At 43.7% G+C, this 20510-nt stretch overlaps 1 protein-coding gene across 2 annotated transcripts in view; it reads right to left on the reverse strand.

Moving 5' to 3' along the window:
• Nucleotides 1-9778: 9778 nt before the first annotated feature.
• Nucleotides 9779-20510, reverse strand: part of CNGA3 (cyclic nucleotide gated channel subunit alpha 3) — a 35972-nt gene continuing 25240 nt past the window's right edge. Inside the window, exons 5-9 of one of the 2 annotated variants that reach the window (XM_079972662.1) lie at nucleotides 20050-20103; nucleotides 17813-17947; nucleotides 15320-15427; nucleotides 14178-14284; nucleotides 9779-12856 (exon numbers count right to left, since the gene is read on the reverse strand). In XM_079972662.1, coding sequence (XP_079828788.1) covers nucleotides 11454-12856; nucleotides 14178-14284; nucleotides 15320-15427; nucleotides 17813-17947; nucleotides 20050-20103 — 1807 coding nt within the window. In that variant the 3' untranslated portion in view covers nucleotides 9779-11453. The remainder of the gene's footprint in view (nucleotides 12857-14177; nucleotides 14285-15319; nucleotides 15428-17812; nucleotides 17948-20049; nucleotides 20104-20510) is intronic. The other variant, XM_079972663.1, reaches the window with a different exon arrangement.

The following is a 20510-nucleotide window of genomic DNA, read 5'->3' on the forward strand; positions in this document are numbered from 1 at the left end:
GGTCTGTTTAACTCCCATACCCAAGAACCTGTCCTTTTAAGAGGGAGCAGTTTCCACTCAGGTGGCTCAGGAGAGGACAGTTACACATTTTAGCATGTTGCTCTAGCATAAACTAGGGTGAAGACAACCAATACAAGGATTAATTGGGATTGGAGTCCTTGATGCTTCCACCTGTGTAAGTCAAGGCCAGAAGGAAGACTTATCATTCTCCCTGATGCTACTGCGTTAATGGCAGCTGACACAACCGTCAATACAACAAATAGCAACAACCTCAGTGGCAGCAGGAAAAGAGCCCTGGATTCTGCCAGGTGGATTCTGAAAGGTGACGAGTTGAGCCATGTCATCCCGCCACAATATAATCTAGCTGTGGATATAACAACTGAGTTTGGAAAGAAAACAGACACTAAGTTTGGTTTTATGGAAAGACAGAAGGGAATCTGGAAGAAGGCACAGTTTCATGTCGGTATAAGGTTAGTAAAGTGGCACGTTGGAAGAAAGATTCTGGCCTATGTGCCATAGTTCCTCTCTCCTTTGGTGGAAGAACTGGGTCATATCCCGTATTGGATGAGTGGAGTTTCCCTCTGTCCCTTGCAGATACCTGTTCTATATGGTCTGCAAACTCTTTGAGTGGGGCTTGGGGGTCTATCAAGGGGAGGAGAGTAAGGAAATGCTGATGCACAAACAAATCTGATGCCACCTATCGCCTTTACCCTAATACGTTTAATAAATCACTCAGACTGTAAACATCTTGATAATTATTAGAAATAATTTTATTATCAGGACATGATATATTTGTAAGTTGCTTGTAAGCTCCAGTCCCAACTGAAGTATTTTCTTCAATTACATTAAATTACCCTACCTAAGCAGATCTTCATATGCATATGTTTGCTTGTTTTATCAATCTCTACACTGGGATTGAAATTTATCTCCCCTTGACAAACTGTCAAAAGATACATTGGGCCTAACAGAATAAGTGTAGATCACTGAGCACTTAATGCAAGTTTTGGGAGTGCATGTAATTAGAAATATTAAGTAAATCCTATCCCTTCAGGTAAGGCTCTTTCTGGTTTTAAGCAACAGTTACCAGCGCATATTTTCTCTTGAAATCATATGGGCTAAATACTGAAGGGGGTGTGTGAAAGATTATTGGAAACTCCAAACCTTAGTTTACGATCAGTTGATAAGGATTATTGTTCAACCACTTTCTTTCAATGAGGTTCTCTTTAGTAATAATCTCATTATAATATTCCCATATCAGAATTTCTAAAGGGCTTTCCTTTCTCATAAAATCCCTGTCCAAATTCTTTATTGTAATGCTTCGGTGATTGGTTTCCGGACCTACTGGATTCCATTTTGCCTGCTCCTGTTGAGTATCCCATAGAAAATCCTGTTTCACCTGACTCCCTAAATTTTCTACCAGTCGCTCAGAATAATAATCTTGTAAAGTAGAGTCTTCCTCCTTTTTTAAAGCTGCAATCTTCTGGACAAAAAGCTTGACTTTGTTATTAAAACTGCCATGATTGTTTACCATCACGTGATTTCCCATGCTGGAGTATCTTCCCTGCGGTGTGTTGTCCAACCCCAAGAAAAGATTTCTAGAGTTAGGTCTCCATTTTTTATTTCTTTCCCCCTTGATACTTTTTTTTTGCTCCAGAAAGCCTTCCTTCAATCCTTTATTTACAAGTCCTTCAGGGCACAAAGACATGTTAGGATCTGTAGCCTCAGTTTGTGGATGCTGTAGCTGTGAATAGGTTCTCTCCGAAATCCCTTGATATCTGTAATTCACATCGGACAGCCTGCCTTGTTTCTGATGATAGGCAGTGAAGGGCCTTTTGTATCCAAGAATGCCAATAGGCTCACTTAAGTCAGTTTGCCTTTTGCAAATGGAAACCTTTTTAGCAGCTGATACATCCTTCCTGTGATATCCTCTTTGTGCATCAATTTCCTTAATAGCTCCAAGGTAGCTCTGTGGATCCTTAATCTCTGCTACCTTACCTTGCAAGTCTTGGCAGCTCTGATTCTTGGCAACGGAGACCGGAGCCAGATGAGTCTGGATTCTGCACGGAGCTGAAATAGCCCGGGAGGCTTCCTCATTCTGCAATATAACTCTCACCGCCTTTTTGCTACCATCCGTCACAACCGTATGCAGATTTGGAAAGAGGCTCTGGGAAAGCTGTTTGGCAAGGTCTCTGTTGCCGTGCAGCTTGGCATGAGCCGCTTCTGACCTCCTGAGCTTGCGGCTGAATCTGTTGTACAAGATTCTTTGATCAAGAGTGAAGGAGGTTTCTGCCTGCTTCTTCATGGACTCCAAGATCCTAAGCTTCCTGTTTAACAGGATCTCCTCCTTGGCATTGCAAAACAAAGCCAGCTGCAATTTCTCTCCATCTTTGAACTCACGCCTTTCAACCATTGTGGAAGAGAAGGTTGAAATTTTATATATGAAACCAGACAAGTGCTTGGATTTAATTCTTTTCTGGCTGCTTTTTCTCCTTTCCACAGCGGATCATATTTAGCCTTTTGCGGTTTTCTGTTGCCCGGAGTGTGGAAGAAGCCTTTGAATTTACTCCAAGGGTGTTCTTAAATCTCAAGACGTATTGAAGTGCGACGCCAACAATCAAGGGTTTGTTGATGAGATCGAGTTCCTAATCTGCGTTGTTAAGGAAGCAAAAAACGAAAGCCTTATTTTTAAAGATGGCAATCACCGTGGATGGTAGCTTTATTAGTTTGGTTCTTCCCACGAATGGACGCCTTAAGCTTAGTAAATATTTCTTGCAGGACAATGCTACAGTTTCTATAAACACTAGAGTCTTTTCACTCAGAGGAGGGAAGTGAAATGCCTTGTGAACAGAAACCATTTTGTTGACATCGGCACAGTCAGACCATGTCAAACAGGGTGCCAACCTGTTTAGACCTGTGGGCACATTTGCAAACCAGAGAAACTGGGCACCACACACAACCTGCTGTATGGTGGGGTTGCCATAAATCATGATTTTCCCGGACATTACCTGGATTTCAATAGTGGAAGTGACGTCTGGGGAGGAATTTCTGAAAAGCGACAGTTCATCCTGAATTTTTGTCAACATAACCAAAAAACACGTTTGGAAAACTCATTTCCTCAACAACTTTGGCATTTTTCAATAATAATAATAATAATAATAATAATAATAATAATGTTCTGCAACTTTGGGAATTTTATTTTAAAAGGTCAACAATTACATTGACTCTAAAATGTTTATTTTATCATTCATGGTGGTCTTGCAGAATAATAAAAGAATTCTGGGAGATGATTTATAATGAACTTAAGAAAATGTTTAAAAGAACATTTCCTAAAAACCCAGAAGCTCTGGATCCATTCCAGTCCGGCTTCCACACTGGTCATGGGACCGAGATGGCTCTGGCTGCCCTAACAGATGATCTTCGTAGACAGCTGGATCGAGGCGGGTCAGGGCTGCTGATTCTTCTAGATCTGTCAGCAGCTTTCGACATGGTCGATCACGAACTCCTAGACCACCGCCTTGCCGACGTGGGGATCCAGGGCACAGTCCTTCAATGGCTGTGCTCGTTTCTCTCTGGTCGGGGACAGAGGGTGGCGCTTGGGGGGGAATTGTCATCGCGCCACTCCTTGGTGTGTGGAGTACCTCAAGGTGCAATACTCTCCCCGATGCTTTTCAACATCTTTATGCGCCCCCTCGCCCAGCTTGTCTGGAGTTTTGGGCTGGGTTGCCATCAGTATGCCGATGACACCCAACTCTATCTGTTGATGGATGGCCATCCTGACTCGGCCCCAGACACACTGACCAGATGTTTGGAAGCTGTGGCTGGATGGTTACGCGGGAGCCGGTTGAAGCTAAATCCTTCGAAGACAGAGGTCCTGTGGCTGGGATGGGACGATATGGGATTGGGGGGGCAACTCCCATCTCCTGCGGGGGCGCAATTAGTGCCAGCACCGTCCGTTAAGAGTTTGGGTGTAATCTTCGACACCTCCCTTTCCATGGAGGTGCAGATTGCAGCTATAACAAAGGCGGCATTTTTCCAACTCCGCCAAGCTAAGCAGTTGGCTCCTTACCTCTCTCGTCCTGACCTAGCCACTGTGATCCACGCGACGGTCACCTCCAGACTGGATTATTGTAACTCGCTCTACATGGGGCTGCCCTTGAGACTGACCCAGAAACTCCAGCGGGTGCAGAATGCTGCAGCGAGACTCCTTACGGGGTCTTCGCTGCGAGATCACATTCACCCGGTGCTATACCAGCTGCACTGGCTCCTGGTGGAGTACAGGATCAGGTTTAAGGTCTGGTTTTAACCTTTAAAGCCCTATACGGCCTAGGACCCTCGTACCTACGGGACCGCCTCTCCTGGTATGCCCCACAGAGAAACTTACGGTCTTCAAATAAAAACATCTTGAAGGTCCCAGGCCACAGGGAAGTTAGGCTGGCCTCAACTAGAGCCAGGGCTTTTTCGGCTGTGGCTCCGATCTGGTGGAACACTCTGTCACAAGAGACTAGGGCCCTGCGGGACTGGACATCTTTCTGCAGGGCCTGCAAGACAGAGCTGTTCCACCCGGCCTTTGGCCAGGGCACAGCCTGACTCCCTCCCTCGGCAATCTTCGCGGAGCTCTGGCCCAATGGTTGCCAGTGGCTTGATTTTAATTAATTTTATAATGAATGATTTTAGAGTGTTGTTCGTGCTGTACTTTTGTACTGTTTTATTGTTGTTAGCCGCCCTGAGCCCAGCTTCGGCTGGGGAGGGCGGGATATAAATAAAAATTATTATTATTATTATTATTATTATTATTATTATTGATGTGACTACAGCGGCCCAAACTCTGGTAACACAAAAGTAGAGAACAGATGCAATACCATCACAAGAAGAATGACACCTTAAAATATTAGATTATATAGAACTCACCAGCATGACAAACAGATTAAGAAATAAAGATGATAAGAAACTAAAAGAAGACTGAACATTATATACAGATTATATGTAAAAACTATAACAAGAAAATAAGTGAGAGAAACTGAAAAAAACTCAGGGTATGGTAATGAAAACAATTTAGTAAGAAAACGCAGTTTGAAAAGATATCAGATAGGAAACCAGGGAAAGAGTGAAAGGGGAGTTAAAGAGTGGAGGAATAAGTTATATTACGATTATTACTCTTATACCTATGTGTTATATTTAAGTTGTTTCTTCTTATTACCTTGTGTTTGACTGTAACACAGTATGCATTGATGATATGATTAAACAGAAAAGCAAATTTCAAAAAGAAAAAAGGTCAACAATTTGTTTGTGTCCAGATTTTCGCTGCTTGAAATACGGCAAACCTATCTGTTGGCCAGAGGCTGGGAACCTCAGACCTAAAGACCTCTTTAACTTTATCTCCCCGCACCACAACTCTCATTTGTCCCACTTTGCACCCTTGTGGCATGTGTTCTTGAACTCTCATCATGCCTCTTCCTGATCCAGGTGGAGGCTAGACATGGACGTGTTCATATGTGTAGAAACTAGCCTACTGGACAAACATAACATTTGCATGCATTGCTCCGCACACTTTTGCCTCCGCTCACACCGACTGCTGGCCTAGAAGGAAATGCCTCCCTCAGGCAGAAAAGGTTCCCCATACCTGCTATTGGCTATCACAGATCACTTCTTTCAGCAGAGGGAGAAGACCCTGTAGATGGCAGTGAAGACCTCTGCTGGCCCAATGGCAACACACTGGCGACCCGTGAAGTCAAACAATGGATATAAATTTGAAGCACCTACAGTATTTCCCCTAATTTTTTCCACTATCACCACACTGCATATGGTGGTGCTTTAGATACCAATGAGGATGCAATGACGGCAGCAGATGATACCTCCTTTTCCACCTTCGCTGCCACTGAGTAGCCTTGGTTATGAGCATGCACCAACTTCCTCTGAAGTTTTTCTCCGCTTGCATTCAAGCACGTTGTTTCATTGCCCTGAGGTCCAGGGTACCCAGGGAGCCAAGCAGACTCTACAAAATGGGAGACGGCACTCGGGGGCAGTTGTGTAAATGGTCCGAGTCATGTGATCCTTCTGCAAGCGCAACTGAGCTCAAGGCAGCTAGTGATACATGAAAACAAAATCAAAGAACAACAGAGTGCTAAAGGCAGAATAATAAAATGATTTTTAAAATACAAAGAGACATTACACATAATTTAAACAACTGTAGAACGGCGTCCACATTATCGTTGCTATTATTGTATTATGCTGTTAGTTTATTAATTGTATATGGCACCATCAGCATGCAAAGCATTTTCCAGAGATGTCCCTTTTCCTGAGTAGCTTCCAGTCTAATATTCACCATGGAGGAAGGAGTGTCAGAGGAAACAGGTAAGTGACATGTAGTTGTTTCTTTTGCACTTGCTCGGGGCAGATAAGAAGTTGTGTATGATAAGAGAATTAGGCAATAATAAGGAACCACAATACGAAGATGCTGTTTTGCATCCAACAGGGTGCTTGGGAGCCAGTCTGGGGCAGTTGGAAGGGGAAGAGAGAGAGGGGGGGTAGTTTTACGTGACCTGGTACAACCCACACAGTTTTTGTTACTCAGTATTGAACATGTCCAAAATTTAATTTAATGCTGCAATTTGATTGCGTGTGTGTGTGTGTGCGTATGCGTCCCCCACTTATGCGTGACTGCATATATGCACAGCCCTGGGAAATAAATAAATCATTCCAAGCTAGAAATCACAGGAGAGAGCTGCAGAGTCCTCATGGAGGAGACCCTCCCCGGAGTGCAAAGAGGATGTCAAAAGAGACGGGAGGTGCAGCAGGGCTTGCTGAGCTTGCTCAGCCACAGGGTAGCACAGCAGCTGCTTCCCTGCACATCCTCCACTCTCCCACCAGCCCCAGAGCTTCCATTTTAGTTGTGGGTTTTTTTATAGTATTTCTGAACTGGATTGGTGAGAGAGCAGAGAGGGGTTTAGAGGCTTTTTAGAGGGTGCTCCCCAAATATGCACTTTTTGCTTATGCGTGTGGGGGCCCAGAACGTAACCCCCACATGAGCATAGCTGTCAACCTTCCCTTTTTTTGCTGGAAATTCCCTTATTCCAGCACTGTTTCCCACTGTTTCCCGCTGCTATCCCGGATTGTTAGATATCCCGTAGACTGTCCCCAGGACAGGTGAGGCTGCTGATCCCTTATTTTCGAGGCTGCTGATCCCTTATTTCCAAATCTGAAAGTTGACAGCTATGCACATGAGTGCTGGGTCACCAGCTTATATATTCTATTACTCCTGCAGCATAGTCCCTTTGCCAATGATGAAAACTCAGCAATGACCCTCGTGCCCTGACAAATGACACATATGCACTACATTCCACCTGCACCAGTGTTTCCCAAACTTTTCTTGTTTTTGGACCACAGTTCCCATCATCCCTGACCACTGGTCCTGCTAGCTAGGGATGATGGGAGTTGTAGTCCAAAAACAGCTGAAGACCCAAGTTTGGGAAACTCTGCCATGATGCGTCCAATGTTTCAGCAGCAGAGGGATATTAAAGGAGGCGAGTTTTAATTCAGAAGCCTTGCCATCTGCTTCTCATTGTCAGTGTCAAGAACATCTGATAGGCTATGAAGAAAAAGCAAATTGCTGCACTGCTTTGGACTATGCCAATGTAGACTTGCTAGTACAAGTAGGAGAAGCTGTTCACAGTGGCGCACTGTGTCTATTTGGATTCCTAACAAGATCAGAAAAGCTGGCTGATGTGGTCTCAGTAGCTGAAAGCCTGCTAAGTAGAATCCTATATTCCAGCCTAATGGACCACAAAGAGAATTGCCAAGAGGCAAGGCAAACTAATTGAGCATAGCTGGCAGATTCAGTCTTGGTTTTGCAAGGGAAAATGTGAATGATTTGAGAGCAGCCGCCGTATCCTGCCTCTTCATTTTCTCCCATATGTAGCATTTTTTCTTGAGTTGCCACTTAGCTTCAGGGTTCAGTGTAATATCCAAAAGACTTCTCAGCCTGCGTGTTCCTGAGCCATTCTTTCTGAGTTCATAAATGGACGCAGGATTCTGAGTTGCCCTGAATTATTGAGAGTCCCGTTGGGATTCATGAGGATCAACAGTGAATATTCTCCAGATTATGCCTTAGCTCTCTCTCTCGGAAGCTTTAAAAATCTGATTTTTCTGCTCGTTATATGTTGGTTCTAAAGAGCCAAATAAGGGAACCAGAGCTGCTGGTTCTGAACTGATGGTTTATTTGTCAATGTCATACATTTAAGAAAAAACTGTCAAGGGATTTCGGAAGAAAAGCCAATCTGATGCACCAAAACCAGGAATGTCCAATTTTCTTCAAACTACAGATGGTTTAAAGAGCTTGGATCATGAAAAGGAAGGATTAAAGATGGACAGTTGGTAATACAATGAGGGGACAGAGGCCTTCCACAACATTCTTCACTGATGACCTCTTTGGACCAGCCATATGTGTTACCAATGACTTTGCCCATATATGAATAAGTGTTCCACACAATGGCTGTAACATATGGAGAGGTTTCACACTTAAATCATCACATACTGTGACTGCAATACTACTGTCAGTCACGTGGGTGTAAATCCCACAGAACTCAGTGGACACATGTATAGGATTGTACTGCATGTCTCAGTTTCCCTGTTGGGAATCTGCCAGAGTAGGCATTGCAAATAAAAAAGGTGGTTATACGATTTTACACAACTGCAAAATCAGGATGGGGGGGGTCATCACACAGGTGTTATTTCAAGCCCCCTCCATGTGGTGGTTGCCCTGTATTGACTATGGATCATAGACATGTTTGAATTCAAAATTTCTACAACATCTATGCAGCTCTGTCAGCAAATGCAAGCATACATACACTAAATGACAAGGGTGACAGCCAGCATTAAGTCCTGCTCAGAGTAGACAAGCTGAAATCAGCAGATCCTTTCTGAGTATGCCTTAGTTGGATAGCATCTTAAGAATCATGGTTTGAATTTAATTGTTGGCTACTTGGATGAATCGTACATTTTATGCATTTTAATAACTTCATATTTTGTATTTTTTTGTATTTTTTGTATTTTTGTATTTTGTGGGACGCAGGTGGCGCTGTGGGTTAAAGCCTCAGCGCCTAGGGCTTGCCGATCGAAAGGTCGGCGGTTCGAATCCCTGCGGCGGGGTGCGCTCCCGCTGCTCGGTCCCAGCGCCTGCCAACCTAGCAGTTCGAAAGCACCTCCGGGTGCAAGTAGATAAATAGGGACCGCTTACCAGCGGGAAGGTAAATGGCGTTTCCGTGTGCGGCTCTGGCTCGCCAGAGCAGCGATGTCACGCTGGCCACGTGACCCGGAAGTGTCTCCGGACAGCGCTGGCCCCTGGCCTCTTAAGTGAGATGGGCGCACAACCCCAGAGTCTGTCAAGACTGGCCCGTACGGGCAGGGGTACCTTTACCTTTTTAATGTTAGACACTGAGAGTTGGGTTATAGCCCAGGATTCACTGCAATTGGGTCACACTGAATCAATGGCAATTAAGTTGGTCATGTTTAAGTTTTCACATTGAGTTCAATGGAACCTATGTGCAACCAGGGCTTTTTTTCTAGCCAGCACTCACTAGAACTCAGTTCCAGCCCTTCTCAGGTGGGTGCCATTGCCATTATAAGAGAACAAGGGCAGTATCCATGGTGAGTTCCGGCAGCTCTTTTTCTAGAAAAAAAAAAGCACTGTGTGCAACTAACTTAGATTGGATCCAACTCACAGGTGGAGGGCGCAGTATCAAGCAAAAAATTTATTCAGAGTAGAGCCATTGAAATTAATGAAAATAAGGTTCCATTAATTCCAATAGGTCTACTCTGAGGAAAACTTAGTTGAATACCACCCACTGGAACATACTTCTGACTAAATATGCATGCTGCACTTTTAATTAAGAGAAATGAATTTATAAATTACATCACATTCTAACTTTCTTTCTTTTCTTTTTTTACAGTTCACAGCCTGTTACAGGTTACTGGAAACAAAACTTTCCCCTCGAAGCAGTAAAAGGACATGCCTGAAGAAAATGAACACACTTTTATGCAATGGCTGTGAAATTGACAGGCAATAGGGCAAGACGAGAGGAAATCATCGTTCCTCTGCTTAACAGCTTCATTGTTATGTATTAGCATAGAAAGGGGTGTAAGGAATGGCATCAATATGGAGAAGAGAGAAAGAAGAATGTGGGGGAACTTATTTCACATGGCTGAGTTGTCTTATAGTGCTGCCTGTTAGTAAAGGCTTGCAAATATTGTATGACTTGCTGACTTCTGCTGCACAGTAGAAAAACGACAAGGAAACTACAGAGGACTGTCAGCAGTGCAGAAAAGCTTAAAAAATCCTGCATTTTGTTAAAAACCAAAGTGAATAGTAAATTTAGGGGCAATGAACAGAGAAAGAGTACCAGGAATATGGGATGAGCATCAGAATAACGCAGCATGGTTGTTCTCGTTTCTATACATTCCCAGAAAGTGGCGGTCATTGGTGGAGCAGTCTTGTTCCCTTTCCCCATGCTTCAAGGCTATCTATCTGCCTTATTATTCAAAGGGTCACTTTGTGCAATTAAAATTTCATTCACTGCCTTTTTAAACCAAACAAAAAACAACCACAGGGGGAGGGGGGATTATGGATTCATGATGTTACAGGCACCAGCCAATCATCACTGTGCACAACCAGTTTCTGCTGCAAAACTGAGAAACTGGTTTCTTTTCAGCTCAGTTCTGGAATGAATGTTATATGTCTGAACAAAAGTTCAGAGGGCACTTCCACAGCAACCCTACTTACTGCTCCAGTTTTGCCTATCTGTAATTCTCTGAGGGAGAGAAATTAGAACTCCGTCAGGCCCTTCCAACAACCAAATAATATCATAAGTAGAACTATATGGAGATTTGTGACACATAAGTATACAAGTAGCTCATTCACACATGCCACATTCAGCAAGTACTATATAGATGGTTCTATATAGTGTCTAGTGTCTTCAAAATGAGTAGAATAAATTTATGTGAAAGTGGATAAATTATATTCACTGGGAGGCTGCTATGATTTCAAAGCAGAAATGGTGCAAGTGGTGTTCTTATTTATATGTATGCATCTGTTTGATCAGCCCACTAACTTATTAGTTTACAGAAGACCTCCTTGGTGCCAAATACATAGTGAAAGGTATCAATCACAAATGCAGTCAGACATGCACACACTCTGCCATCAAGGAGGTCTGATCATAACTCATAAGAAACCCGTAACCAATACAAAATGAACAACAACGAAAAGGAAGTGAAGAACTGTTTCTAAAAATATCATAAAACATAAGAATTTCCTATTTACATGACAATTGCTTCAGTTAAAAATGCTACAAATGCCATTGATTTGGGTCCATATAAAAATAGCCTTGTTTACATATTTTCATGTGCATATCTCTTCTCTGATGCAATATTCTGAGCTGAATGAAGATGATCAAAGTGCCCACTTAATTCTTTTTCTCTTCCTGTGGTTTTTCACCCTCGTCACCTGACAGCGTACCACTTCCGAACTTCTTCACTTTTGTCTCCACTTTTACAAGTCTCTGCTTGACTTTGGCTTGAGACGCAGTGTACTCTCCGTGGAGTCTAGCAAACCTGGTCTGGAGAATGTCTAGGGCAGCTTCCAGCTTTTCTATTTTCTCCTCCAGGTCTTTGGGATCCGCTCCTGCTTTAGCTGCTTCCTCATCAATCAAATTGTCTTTCATCAAAATCTGCCGTCCTTTTTCTTCTAGTGCCTTTTTGGCTTCAGGGTACTCAGTGAGAGCTTCCATCAGGTCATCTTTAGATAAGCAGAACAGGTCAGAATAGCCTATACTTCTGATGTTGGCTGTCCTCCTGTTGCCAGATTTGCTGCCTTTGATATTTAAGATGCTGATTTCTCCAAAGTAGCTGCCATCACTTAGGACCACAAACTGGGTCACACCATCATCAGCCACGACAGCCAGCTTCCCTTCTTTAATAATATACATGTCCCTTCCGATATCCCCTTTCTTGCAGATATAATCTCCAGGACTGAAGACCGTGGGTCTTAGCTTCAACACCAGCTCAATAAGGAGTCCAGCTTCACAGTCTTGGAAGATGCGTACCTTCCTTAGTGTGTCTAAGTGGACGTTGATGGCAATTTCAGCCTTCAGTTTATCAGGGAGGTACTTCAGAACTTCTTTCTCTTCCACTGTTTTCTTGTTGGTCCACAGGTAATCAAACCATTTAATAACCCTGTTTTCCAAGTCTTTGGTGACTTTTCGGAACTGCAAGTACTGTTTGATAGAATCAACCTTCGCCTGGAACTCTGCCCTAGAGGCATTCATGTTAGAGATCATTGAGCCTACGTTACCGACAATGGTAGCAAAGATGAGCACACCAACCAGGAAGTCCATGACCACAAACAGATACTCTACATCTTTCACAGGAGGTGGAGTCTCGCCAATGGTTGTCAATGTCAATGTTGACCAATATAAACTGTAAATGTATTTCCTGGACAGACGTCCATGTTCTGGATGGGATATATTGGGATAGACCCAGGTGTCTGTTCCAAATCCAATCTGCTTGGAAATAGCAAAAAATATGCATGCATTCCAGTGGATAATGATAAGAATGTACAAGACAAGGTTCCCAATTCGAAACATGTTTGGGTAGTTTGTTCTCGTTTCTGTACGGTCAAAAAACTCAAATAGCCTAGCAATTCTCAGCAGCCGATTAAAGCGCAGCTCAGGATAGTTAACCCCAAATTTAAAATAGCCCAGGTCTGTTGGGACAAGAGAGAGCAAGTCCAGCTTGAACTGCGTAGTAGATTGATAATTCAGTCTTAACTTTTTTTCATCACGAACTAGTAGTCCTTGTTCCAGGAAACCTGAAAAAGCAAAAGGACAGAGAAGGCAAGAGATTGCTTAAGCAGAACTGTCTACCCCAGAAAGCTGCTCATGGGTTTTCAAATATATTTATTTTCAATATTTTCACTGTTTTGTGACCATCTATAGCAAAATATTGTTTTGCCATCAATATTTATTGAAATAAATAAAATACAGTTGTACCTCGGCTCCTGAACGCCTTGGGAGTCGAACATTCCAGCTCCCGAACAATCAAAAACCGGAAGTGAATGTTCCGGTTTTTGAATGTTCTTTTGGAAGTAGAACGTCCGACGGGGCTTCCGATTGGCTGCAGGAGCTTCCTGCAGCCAATCAGAAGCCACGCTTTGGAAGTCGAACGTTTCAGAAGTTGAACAAACTTCCAGAACGGATTCTGTTCAACTTCTGAGGTATGACCAGGCATTGCCACACTCATTTCATTTATTAAATTGCTATCCTGCTCTCCTTCCCCAAAGAGCCCAGGGTGGTAAACGCAAAAATGGTAAGACATGGCATTATTCATCATATATAGGTAGGGTAAAAGGACCCCTAACCATTAGGTCCAGTCGTGGCCGACTCTGGGGTTGCAGCGCTCATCTCGCTTTATTGGCCAAGGGAGCCGGCGTACAGCTTCCGGGTCATGTGGCCAGCATGACTAAGCCGCTTCTGGCGAACCAGAGCAGCGCACGGAAACACCGTTTACCTTCCCGCCAGAGCGGTACCTATTTATCTACTTGCACTTTGACGTGCTTTCGAACTGCTAGGTTGGCAGGAGCAGGGACCGAGCAACGGGACCTCACCCAGTCGCGGAGATTCGAACCGCCGACCTTCTGATCAGCAAGCCCTAGGCTCTGTGGTTTAACCCACAGCGCCACCCGCATCCCAGACATGACATTACTCATCTTATATAGTGCTCATCTTAACATCAGCGGGCAGAATCCAACATTGCATGAGCAGATTTCTGCTCACCCAACAGAACTTCACCTTTCTCTCCTTCTCTCGCCTTCCTTTGCACCCTCAAAATCTGAAGGGTCCTCAGCTGTACAGAGCAGGTTTTGAGAGTGCATGGGGGGCTGCTGCAGCAGGATGCTCAAGTCCTTTCTGCTCACACCTAGGCTTCATTTGGGCAGTAAAAGCAAAGTAAGGGTTCTTGATTGGCCCAAGATTGCAAAAATAAACAAGAAGCAGATCTGGGAACATAACTGAGCCAATGCCAACATGAATCCCACCCCCCTAATTTAACTGAGTCCAGATTCACGCAGACAGACAGAATCTGCTGCCATTTGTGGTGTGATTCCGTGGTTGGAAACTGCTCAAACAACTCACCTGTTCTGTACCTGACAAATGTGTCCAGGACATAGATGACATCAGAGGAATAGTCCAAGATCAGCCAAAGTGTAATGTGTTCCAGTTGAAGCTCATCGAAACAGGCTCTAAACAAACAGAAAGGAATGGAAGATTTGCTTAGAGCTAACAAGCAGTTCAAGGCAGGTTGCACTGGGGGAGAGCAAACCACACGTTCAGCTTTACGTTGAAACATTGCCTGCTTTCATCTCCCATATATTCTCTGAGGTTGGAATTCTCCCTGTGCTTATCTTCCTGATACTGATAAGGGAAGTGGAGAGCAGAAATCAATTTAGCGGAACTGCACTGAGCAAATAATCCAAGAAAAGCTGCACAAGGGCGCAGCCTATTCAAAATATAATTCATGATCTGTGAACTGCAGGTCTACTCAGCCCACCAGATGGCAGTGACAGGTTGTTGCAAGTGGCAAGAGATTGCTGCAAATGAGATGAGGATGGGGTGGGGAGGGCGGCAGTTCCTGCTTCAGAAAGAGCTGCGTATAGATGAAAGTATAGAATTGTAGGGCTAATATAAACCACTTGAATAGAGTTGCTGATAGACAGGCAGACAGCTGGATCTAATGAGCAAGAGATAGCTAGGCCAGCATTCCAGATTTCAGAGCAAGTTTAAAGTGAATGGCACGCAAAAAAAGAGGGAAAATATTAATAAAACATGAATATATTTAAAATTAGCCTGAAAGGTTATATTAAGCAAAACAAGGTTGTAGCATCTTGCGTTAAATTGAGAGGAAATGAGGCAGAAATGAGCTACCGTGACATTCAAAGCAAGCTAGGTAGGCATATGATTTCATATATAGTCAGCAGTTTCATGTGTATTATTTATATAGCAGATTTGAAAACTGCTACCATTTCGATCTGCACAACTGTCTCAGAAGAAAGAATGCCAATAAATAAATAAATAAATAAATAAGCACTATAAAAATGATAATGGGGGGGAAAACCAAACACCAGGACAAGAGTAGGAAAAGGAAAATCAACCAACGTTGCATTCAGATACAAATATTTGCTGTGTTTTTTTAAAAAGATCTAACGTGCCCAGTAGTAAAGACAAAGGACCAAAACAGGCAATGACAACAGAAGTACCCACCAACGAATAATCCTCACCTACATACTATCAAACACCAGTTATAGAATACGGGTGTTGCAATGATGGTCAACCACCTATAGTACAGATCGCTTGAAGGGTCCATCACAAAGACCTCTTTCTTCTTCCTGAAAAGAAGGGGAAAGCGGGGGGTCATTGTTTTGTTGTTTTCGTTTTAATGTTTTACTTGTTGTTGTTGTTGTTCTAACTTGTATTTTATCTGTGAACCGCCCTGAGATCTTGCGATGAGGGGGTGGTATATACCGTAATTTAATAAATGAAATAATAGCAATAAGAATATGCAGGTGTGAGCACATGAAATTCCATTGATCACAGACACATCTCATGTCCCAGAGAGATCCCACTTCCAGTACGCTGAAGGCTGCAATTTCGTAAAGAAATACAGTACATTATAGCCGGCACTGGTCCTTCTGGTATGGCCCAACATGGCACCCGCGTATACAAAAATTGGAATCAGCGAGTTTATCTTAGGGTCGCCATATTTCAAGAGGTACAAAATCCGGACACAAAAAGTTGTTTTTTCCAGGGTAATCGCCTGACAGCTCCACTGCTGAGTCTGAGTCACCCATGCCAGATCCCGGGCCACCCCATGCACAAGTTATTATTATTTTTATTTTAACCCTAAATCCAGGACATTTGCTTTAAAATGCAAAATTTCTCCCTGGGTGGTCATGTAGGACCCCCAAAAGAGGACATGTCTGGGAATTCTCAGGTGTATAACTGATCCTACCATCAGTCAGTGCTTGTCATCAGCTAAAGTGGTCTCATCCTGTGCTTAAATTGAGGTTGCTTCATTCACAGCATCTTAAGGCTTGAACTGAACAGGGTATCGAACAGATGGCCCATACAGATGTGAAAGACTTTGCTCACCAAACTATCAGCATTACATTTACAACCTTGCCAGTACAGTAAATGCAGAAGCTAGACATCTTGTTTTTAACCAGCTTTCACTACCTGCATAATCACTACTATCACAGTACGGCAGCAGGTACTATTCCTACAAGTCTACAGCACGCAAAGTACACAACTACCACTATTGTTGCTTCGTTTTCTCACATCAGTAGCGTAGTTGAGATGCAATCTTTGCAACACACTTCTTGGAATCAATTATCTACTTTGCCTTTTGAGCATTCTGTTTCTTTCCAACCTTCCTCGACATGGTGTTGCAAGGAAGTTGATCCTCATCGGTGGGCACAAGCTTAGGTAGTGACCCAAAGCGCAAACCCCATGGCCATGTCTGAGTAAACCTGCGTAGGATTGATCTGCAAGGCTGCCATGCTAGGCACACTTCCTTCCAAGGCAGTCTTGCTGAAGTCAGTGGGATCCATTTATCTCCAAGAATGCATGCACAGCCTTGTGCTTCATAGAAGTGCAAATAGGTTTAGTGGCTATATCAATGGCACCCCATCTGTTCACGCTAGCAGTACACATGACCTTAGTATTGGAAGCTTCAGCTATCAAACCTGAATGTGCCAAATCCTCTGGCCACTGTGGCCAGTCGTGCGCAAGAAATTCAAAGAGCGGGGTTAGCAGAAGCTTCCTTCCTGTAGTACAACCTTTGCCAACTTGGTACCCTCCTGGCAGGGGAGGATGGGAGTTGTAGTCCAATTCATTTGGAGTGCAGCAGCCTACCAAAGACTGCTGCAATACATTCCTCTCTCACCCACACAGCTTGTTTTGTTGCCCTAACTGGCCAATGTGCCAAGGAATCAGCAAGTGGGGAGAGGAGGGAAAGTGGGGTCAACACTTTCTTAAACTGCTCTAAGGGGACAACCAGAAAACACAGGCTTTGCCAAGCCTGACTTACATATCCTTTATATGTTTACATATTTTTTTGAATTCCTCTTACAGCAGTGCTGTTACTTTCTGTTTAAAAAGGTCTATGGCCATGTGGACGGGGTCAGTCACAGGAGTTTTGCACTAACACTCAGAGCTGCAAGCCTTTATACAGGAAGGCAACATGGTGTGGAAAATGCACAGGGGACCAGCTCACATCATGCTGCTGTCACCTGTAAAAGGAGCTCTCAGCACCAATTGATGGCTGCAATGTTTCTGCGTAGGTGCCAGAGTTATCCCATGTTTGCGCAACGTTCTGGGAGAGGTGGCCCTAATTCTCCGTAAGTTGTGGAAGGTCCCTGAGTGGCTGCAGCATTCTAGAATGCGCCGTTTGAATATTCCAGAGCCAAAGCCGATTGTAGGTTTCAACACGACAATCACTCAAGAGCTAAACGACTCAGGAGCAGTTACCGTATTTTTCGCTCTATAACACGCACCCGACCATAACACGCACATAGTTTTTAGAGGAGGAAAATCCGTAGGCATGCCACCCGTAGGCATTTCCTCCATAACATGCACAGACATTTCCCCTTACTTTCTAGGAGGAAAAAAGTGAGTGTTATGGTGCAAAAAATATGGTAGTTGATTATACCATTCAATTCTGTACAGAGCAGGAAGTGTGTTGTAAAGATGCAGTCCTCCTAATTTATACTTACTCTTCTTCCTTCTTTTTATCATCCTTTTTATCATCTTTTTTGTCATCCTTTTTCTCCTCTTTCTTTTCCTCCTTTTTCTCCTCTTTCTTTTCCTCCTTTTTCTCCTCCTTAACATCTTTCTTTTCTTCCTTCTTTCTGCATAACACAGTGTGCAACGGACTTAGCAAAACGTGGTTGGCTCATCAGCAGCTGGAAAGCTAGCAAGCAGGGAGCAGGGTCAGGAAGACTAGAGGAGGCCAGCCTAAAGTTTACCCAAATGGCTACTTGCATGGTTTAATACAAAACATTGTGCACATCACAATAGTTGGTGAATATCAGGAACACAACACCACACACACACACACAAAATGTGGCTGATTTTGAAAGAGCTTAGTACACACTTTATACATTTGCCAGCAATAAATCTTGCACACAACAGCCCAGAATTTATCTATTTGGCCTGGTGTGCTAAGGAATCATTCTGACACCTTTCTTTGGGGTGGGGTGGGGAAATAAAGTCTGATGAAGTATAAGAAATGTCTATAGAGAGTTTGTGTCAAGTTGTCCCTCTGCACCATTACCTAGATAGTACGTGGTGCTGTTTCTTTCTTAAGACTCCTATCATTAAACCAAGAATGCCTGCCCAGCTGAAATGAATAGTGCCTGAAGATTGTTCCCTGCCCAGTCTACTTCTCTGACAATTATGAAGCCATAGGTGGGATATTTAACATGCAGTCAAACCAACATTTCATGTTTCGATAGATAGGCACATGATAGGAGCTGAAGCTCAAAGTTTACTAGAGAGGACTCTGTGAGAGACCCACCTGCTGTGCCCTGACAGGGGGAAGGTGTATCCATATATTCTCCTTCCTGCCTGGGCACATTCTCTTCCTCTCTTCTGTGCTAAATCTGAGCTCCATGATCAGACTCCCTTTTAAACTGGACTTTGTAGCTGATATACCATCCATTATTCTACAACATGTATTCTGAGCGAGTAAACGTTACTTTTACATTTTACAAGACTATTTTGTATGTGATTTGAGGAGAAATACCAGGAAAATCCAGTCTGCCTTAAAGCATCCTGGATTACTCAAACTAAAAGACACGATATTAAACATGAGAGAGATGGTGAAAGAGAGACTTAGGCCTGGCACAAACATCACAATAAGCCACAGTTTTAAAACAGGCTTACCCATGGAAGTACCTTCCCACTGCCAGGTGGGTTCATTGTCTGCCCCATGCAGCTCAACCAAGACACAGGATTGCTTGTCATGTTGTCCAAACCAAGGCTATTGTTTGTTTCCAACAATGCTTGAGCGGAAAGCCATAAATAAACTATGGTTTGTCCTTGACATTTTTCTGGCTTGTCTCTTGCGCTTTTGTTTGAAACAAACTGTGGTCTGGGTTCAGATGACATGACAAACAGCACTATGGTTTGTTTGACCAATGCAGGTGCTATGTGAGAGGGGGGAAACTGCTCAGAGACCCACACAGCATAGAGGAGCCACATTCCAGATTGAACTGTAGTTAAGCAAGTTAGCCTGAGCCTGAGTTGCACACTGATACACACAGCTCGTGCGCTCCCACTTTGTTCCTCCTCTAAGTTGTCTGGTGAAACAAACTACAGAGCAGCTGACTTGGCGTCCATTACGTCCAAACCAGTACTGATGGTTTGCTTCTCCCAAACAATCCATGATCAAGAAGCCAAGGGTGAAACCTTGGCTCCAGATCATGGTTTGTTTGGAGAGAAACAAACTACGAGCCCGGGTTTGGATATAATACCAAGCCAAGTGGCTTGTTTCCCCACACAACTAAGAAATGAGTGAAATGAGGAGTGTGACACCAAATCACAGCTCACACGTCAGCCAGTTTGCTTAAATGTGGTGTGAGTCCAGTGTTATGTCAAAACACAGCCCACTTAAAAGAATGGACAGATTTTATCTGTAAATTTACATAGGAAAAGCTCCACAAAATCAGCCAGGAGGCTAAAATTCAAAGTAAGGCTATAAATACAAGGGCATGGGGTCCCCCCCCTAAATACTACGGTGTGTAAATTCCCAACTAGCAGCATCACCAACCAGAAGAGAAGGGATAGATTATCATCTACAAGGAAGAGATTTTCCACAAAAGCATGGCAGCTGAAATAGGGCTTAAAAAGAGGGGCGGGGGTGGGAGGACAATTGATCTACAGTTGTGAGGAGCATGTTTTGCAGCAGTGGGGAGGGACTAGGCAAGGCACAGATCATCTACATACTTACTCTTCATTGGTGTTGTTGGAATAGTTGATGTTAAATCTGGCCAGAGCCCATTGACTACAGTGAGTTAAAATTAACAAGTAAATGCATGGCTGAATAAAAGAGCAACGCAGAAAGCAGCATTTAATACATTGGTCACTGTACAACTATCCTTACCTCCATTATTCATTGCACTGTTAGGCCTTCCCAGATTCTGACAAGATTAAGGAGGTCAACTTTGACCGCAGCACTAAGCTCCTTTGCGTAACTATCCAGGGCACTGGGCACCCATGTTCACGTGCAGCTCACACACGTTTGTGGCCATGCCTGGTGCCTGAAGCACTTTAGCCTGGTCTCAGGCGTCCTAATGCTCGACGGTGGAGGATCAGGCTATTTATAGCACCCGTTTGGCTGCGACTCTTAAGTGTTCCTCAAGCCGTTCCAGTCATCCTCACAGCAGCAGTGCCAAGACTGGCTTGGCAGAA

Source organism: Podarcis cretensis (assembly GCF_951804945.1).
Source record: "Podarcis cretensis genome assembly, chromosome: 4".
Classification (NCBI taxonomy): Eukaryota; Metazoa; Chordata; class Lepidosauria; order Squamata; family Lacertidae; genus Podarcis; species Podarcis cretensis.